The sequence below is a fragment of the Durio zibethinus genome, chromosome 19, assembly GCF_047325235.1.
Source record: "Durio zibethinus cultivar Kanyao isolate XHJ-2024 chromosome 19, ASM4732523v1, whole genome shotgun sequence".
In the NCBI taxonomy this organism is placed as follows: Eukaryota; Viridiplantae; Streptophyta; class Magnoliopsida; order Malvales; family Malvaceae; genus Durio; species Durio zibethinus.
This window is the reverse complement of record NC_143180.1, coordinates 7,438,507-7,444,249: the sequence shown is the minus strand read 5'-3', so window position 1 is coordinate 7,444,249 and position 5,743 is coordinate 7,438,507. Positions and strand designations below refer to the sequence as shown.

Genomic DNA, 5,743 nt, shown 5'->3' with positions numbered 1-5,743 from the left:
AAATAAGAACACATAAAGAAAGGTTTGTTTAAACTTTGAAAATCATATTATTTATTTAGTACCAAAATAATAAAACTTAAGAATTTTATTAAACAAATCTTTTTTAAAATCTTAATCAAGCTTATTTAGCTTAATATTTGTTATTTCAAAATAAAAATCAATTCAAGACTAATATGGGTGATCCATTTAAAAATCATAGTGATCTACATTCAATAATCACATCATCTTTTTTGGTAGTAATTTAAAAATCCTACGTGACAATGATCTTTAATCACTAAGGTGATAAGATCATTACCTTAGGGAGTGATATGATTTTCAACTTAAAGGATGAGAAAGTTTTATCACCATGAAAAAGTAATTTTCAATATTATGTTTTGATTAATTTACTATCACGAAAAATATAGTTAACACCCCAAGAAGCTAGCCATTAAAAATAAAAAAAAAAATTGATTTTTTAATCACTTATTCTAAAAAGGTTTTATGTTATAAATTTATATTGATTATAAAAATATAATGAATTTATTTAATAATTTTTTAGAAATTATTTTTATCAAAATTATTTATATTTTTTAGTTTTTTTATAAAATAACATTTAACTATTTTATAAATTATCGATTCAATAAGTATTAAATATTTAACTTTTTTACAAGGTTATTTTTTATATTTTGTATTATATGATTTATTTATTTTTATATAATACCAAACAAAGTGATTTGAAAGTACTAGTGATTTATAATATTGTATCAAACATGACAATCTAAGATCATGGTGATTAATTCACCATGGTGATTTTATTATTATGGTAATTAGATCATTGCGATAATTTTAAAAATGATACCAAATATTACCTAAAAGTGAAATAATGGATTTATCCTTTCAAAATGTAAGAGGTACCTTTATAACAAATTATATCGGTTAAAATTTAATTGTCAGCTTCAGCTTCAATTGTTGAAGAATCTAGCTTAAACAAGCTAAAACTAAAATGAATGGATGCTTTGATCAAGTCATTTCGACATAGAATATAACTATTATTATTCATTAGATAAAAAATAAAAAATTTTTTTAAAGGAATTTAATGATCTTATAATTGAAATAATGGTAAGATGGTCAATTTTTATATCGAGTCCTTAAATTGTGGGTTTGTTATGATTTAAGATAATCCTCAGTGTCATGGGCCGAGAGTCAAACTCTAGGCTTACGTGGCTCTAGGACATGGGAATTGACTCTTTCGCGTCATAAATCAAGCTAACATAAGAAACTATGTACAGACACTCGAGACTATGGGGCTTGGCCGCCTAGAACGTTGCAAAATGAAAGGCATAGCAAGTGCTTGAAGATAGGCTAACAAGAATAACAAAAAGTTTAAGGCAAGAGTAAGGTTGGCAACCTAATTTGTCCCCGATGGGTTCCGACCTGACTTGACCCCCTAGAGTCTTTTTTTTTTTTTTTGAAAATCAGGTTTTAGGTCGAGTCAGGTTGGGTTCAAGTTTTAGGCAAACCCAACCCGATATTTATATAAATTTAATTTTTTAATTAATTATTTAATTTTTTTATTTATATATATATTTATATAATTATATATTTAAATATTTATATTTAAAAAAATATTTTATTAATTTCAGATAGGATATGGGTTATACAATGTCGGGTTAGGTTGAGATCGGGTATGAAAAAAATAAAAAAAATTTTGGGTCAGGACGAGCAAAACCCGCCCTGACCCAACCCATTGTCAACTCTGGACAAGAGTCAAGGTTTTATTACTCAATGGTTCTGGTGTGTACATTAAGGGTGGGGGACTCTCTATTTACAACTGAGTCCATCATACAATTAGTGCTTGAGATACATTTCTAAACTCTAGAGATTATACTTATTTAAATCTCTTGATTTTAGGAGATAAGTTATAATCCCTGATTATAAGGGATTTGGTCTTTTAGCACAATTTTTGACTTGCTGGAATTATGTTGAACATTGGGCCTTATAAAAGCTCCCAAATCTAATTCTCCCAAGACTGTGTTCAGGGTTGCCTGCACCTAAGTTTGACTGCATGCTTGGACCTTAACCATCACTACTCTTATCTAGGTTCGACTGTGTGCCTGCACATCGCTCACCAGTGCCCACCTTTAGGCCTAGTTCAATCCTATTGAACTTGAACACCTTACTTGAGCTTCTGGAATCTTGATTATTGCCCACACCACTATTCTAGCTAATTCCTCATGACTTGGATCTCCAATGTGCCTTAGGGTGGTCTCTTTAGCTGTTAGATTCTGTCTTGCTAAAATTGGAATTGTCACTTGACTCAAAGAGAACCCCTGAACCTTAACCAACTTACGAATCGTGACATTCGAGCATTGCTTGATTTGACCAAAAAATTGGACAATTTCAAAATTTTTTATCACTTACTTAATTTGATAAAAAATTTGACAATTTCAAAAATTTTTACCACTTTGGGTTGATCATTGTGATCAAAATTTTAGAAGATCTCTTGATCCAAATGCATTATTATGAAAGTGCATAATTCCATAATTTTGCTTATAATAATTTTTAACTTGGCCAAGCCGATGACTTAAAATGACTAGTACTAGATAAAAAAAAAAAAAAAAGAAAGAAAGCGAAAAGAAGCTTCTCTAACTTGGCAACTTTTGGTGTTTCTATTTCAACTTATTTTAAGATGTTTATCTCCACTAAAACAAGTTAGTTTTATCTAAATAGTAACATATAAATAATAAAGATAAAATCCTAAATAATTTTCTTACATAAACATAACTTAATAACAAGTAATCCTAAATACATAGATAACATAATTGTTTAAAAATGGAACAATCCATTTATTCTTCCCTCCCATAACACATTGCATCTCTCTTAAAAAAAAAAAAGAAAAAGCTACTACCATTTCATCATAATTTTGTGTAGCTTTTGTAAACTAGTACAATATATGGCTCAACTATAAAAGCTACAACTTTGAGAGAATGTGCTGTTGCCTTTGTAAAATCAGCTTCTTCCTCAAGATTTTGCCAGCTGCTGACTTTGGGATGACATTTATAAATTCCACTATTCTCACTTTCTTGTAAGGAGCCACCTGAAAATTTTTATACACATCAAACAAGTTTTCCTAAAGGTTGCAATCTACTTTACTTTTTATTTAGTATATAATAATTTTAAGTCACTAAATAAAGGGTAAACTTTCCATCCGATCCATTTTCAAGAAACTTTCACTATAAAATTATGAAATCTCAAACTCTAATCACTAAAATCCAAATTTAAATTAATTAATTCATATAATTATCTTTAAAAAATAGGATTTTAACCGTGTAGTGCCATTAGGACACGTCCAACTTTGGATTAGAATACGAGGCTTTCCCAATGAAAGCTTAACTTCTAACCGATGTAAGCTATATGAGTAAAGAAGATGAGAGAGTTCAAAGAGACCTACCTGGGCAGCTACAAATTGAATGACTTCTTCCTCAGTGAGTTCAGAACCAGCTGCACTTACAACATATGCCATTGGTATCTGCCCTGATTCTTCATCTTCAACCCTGCAAAATTAAAACAGTGTCAAATACACATGCAAATACACACATAAACACATCCATATAATAATTCGCTCATGGCACGCACGGTATAACTGCTGCATCCAGGATATTGGGATGGCCCAAAAGCACTGCCTCCAATTCTGCTGGAGCCACCTGCAACAATTAATCAAATGTAAATTTGTTCTTCAAAATGCAATTAGATTTAATTAAAACTAGATTTTTTTTTTTTTTTACAAAAAAGGTTGCAGCTGTTAGGCACTAGGATTCGAATCTCAATTGGAAGCCACCTTTTAAGGGTGAATGTAGAAATCCATTGAGTTAAATTTTGGGTTAAAACCAGTACTTATTTCTAAAATTACCTGATACCCGTTATGCTTGATTAGCTCCTTTATTCTGTCAACAATATAAAGAAAACCATCCTCGTCAAAGTAACCAAGATCCCCAGTTTTAAGCCACCCATCTTTATCCATTGTTGCGGCCGTTGCTTCCTCATTTCTCAAGTACCCTTTCATAATTGTAGGACTTTTTAACCACAGCTCCCCTTCCTTGCAAGGTGGCAAAGCCAAACCTGTTTCAATATCTATCACCTTGGCAAAAAAATTTGGCACCAGCATCCCACATGATCCTGGATGAGCTCTAGCATCCTCGTCGGACACGAAAACTGAGGTGGCACCACAGCTTTCGGTTAGTCCGTAGCCTTGCCCGATCTCTATCCATGGAAACTGTCCCCTGAATGCATCAATCAATTCCTTGCTTAAGGGTGCAGCCCCTGAACCGATCCTTCTCAGGGTTGACAGGCTACTATTACCTTTGCAATACTTTACCAGGGCTAGTATCACTGGGGGCACAGCAGGAAGGTTGTTGACTTTATAAGCCTGAATTGCATTCACCATTGCCTGTAATTCAAATCTCTGCATTAACACAGTCGTGACACCAGAACAAAATAGTCCCAGCCCGAAAAATCCTAGCCCATATATGTGAAAAATTGGTATGAACGCCAAAAATATATCATTTTGGGATGATGTTCTTTCTGCATACCATGTCACAAGTCTAACCGTTGTTATGAAATTTGAATGTGTTAACATCACACCCTTGCTTTTTCCGGTGGTACCCGAAGAGTACAGTATAGCTGCAGTATCTGACTGTTTAACCTTGATTTCTGGTAATTCACGTGGATCGCATCGTTCAATTAATGCTTCTATCGATAAAGAATCATCATTTGATTGACGACGAGATGTGACAATTGTAAACACCCCAGTTTGTACGAGTTTATGTAACTCCTCAGGAGATGAGATTGCGAACTTGGCACCCGAGTCAAGTACTTGTTTAGCTATTTCCGAAGGGGTATTAATTGGATTGGCAGGTGAGAGTATTGCACCAATTGAAAATATTGCAAGACATATTGTTGGGTACAAGAGTGAGTTTGGGGACAAAACGAACACAACGTCGCCTTTGCGGACTCCGAGGTGGTAAAGGCCACAGGCGAGGGATCGAATTGATCGATGGAGTTGAGCATATGTGAGTTGCTGGTTCGTAGCTGAATCAATGAGCGCAATTCTTGATTCAGCAACATGAGGATGAGGAAACTGTGATAACACAAATGAGGCAATGCCAAGGTCAAGATCGGTGGGGACTTCGAGTTGGTCACTAAGTTGAAAGACTGAACCATAGATTCCGGTACGCGAATCAAAGCCACTCCGGTTGATCAGCAGCTGAGAATCACCGGATTCTTCCTTGACAGGGGCGGTCCAAGACTTTTCAACTGGCATTTTTTTTATGAATTTGCTAAGCTATAGCAAATGGCCTAGACTAAACTTTGTGTGCTGTATAGGATATATTGTATGCTGATGATTTCGTTTCTACTCTCCAATTTATTGGCGTCGATAAGCACAAGATTAATGATGTAGCTTCGTTATTTCCAATGGGGCATACAGCATCTTCTCCTGCCTCTCAATTAAAAAGAAAAAGTATATTCGACTTCTCCTCAGTATCATTTGGATGATACTATTAAATGTATAATGAATAAAAAATTAAGACAAAAATAAAAAAATCTCAATTCTAAAACATGATTGGTCAGCATACGCATTTTCTCCTTTGTCCTTTGACTCATCTTTCTAAATTTTTTTATACATTGAAAGTTCAGTATGAGAATAATGGGATAGGGAAAGAAGGTTTAAAATTTGATTCTCAGACTTATTAAATGTTAATTTTTA

At 33.4% G+C, this 5,743-nt stretch overlaps 1 protein-coding gene across 1 annotated transcript; it reads right to left on the bottom strand.

The window, feature by feature from the left end:
- Nucleotides 1–2,731: 2,731 nt before the first annotated feature.
- Nucleotides 2,732–5,378, bottom strand: LOC111309875 (beta-phenylalanine coenzyme A ligase-like). Its single transcript, XM_022908871.2, has 4 exons — nt 3,890–5,378; nt 3,616–3,683; nt 3,431–3,533; nt 2,732–3,076 (listed from the first exon to the last, which is right to left on the bottom strand). The coding sequence occupies exons 1-4, from the start codon at nt 5,297–5,299 to the stop codon at nt 2,951–2,953; spliced, it is 1,707 nt and encodes a 568-aa protein (XP_022764606.2). The 5' UTR covers nt 5,300–5,378; the 3' UTR covers nt 2,732–2,950.
- Between the last annotated feature and the right edge of the window lie 365 nt (nt 5,379–5,743).

Excerpts from the sequence above, each read along its gene's own strand:
- LOC111309875 (XM_022908871.2), bottom strand. The coding sequence starts at position 5,299 with ATGCCAGTTGAAAAGTCTTGGACCGCCCCTGTCAAGGAAGAATCCGGT. Across the intron at positions 3,684-3,889 it reads TCAAGCATAACGGGTATCAG|GTGGCTCCAGCAGAATTGGA; the intron begins GTAATTTTAGAA and ends TAATTGTTGCAG. Across the intron at positions 3,077-3,430 it reads TTCAATTTGTAGCTGCCCAG|GTGGCTCCTTACAAGAAAGT; the intron begins GTAGGTCTCTTT and ends AAAAATTTTCAG.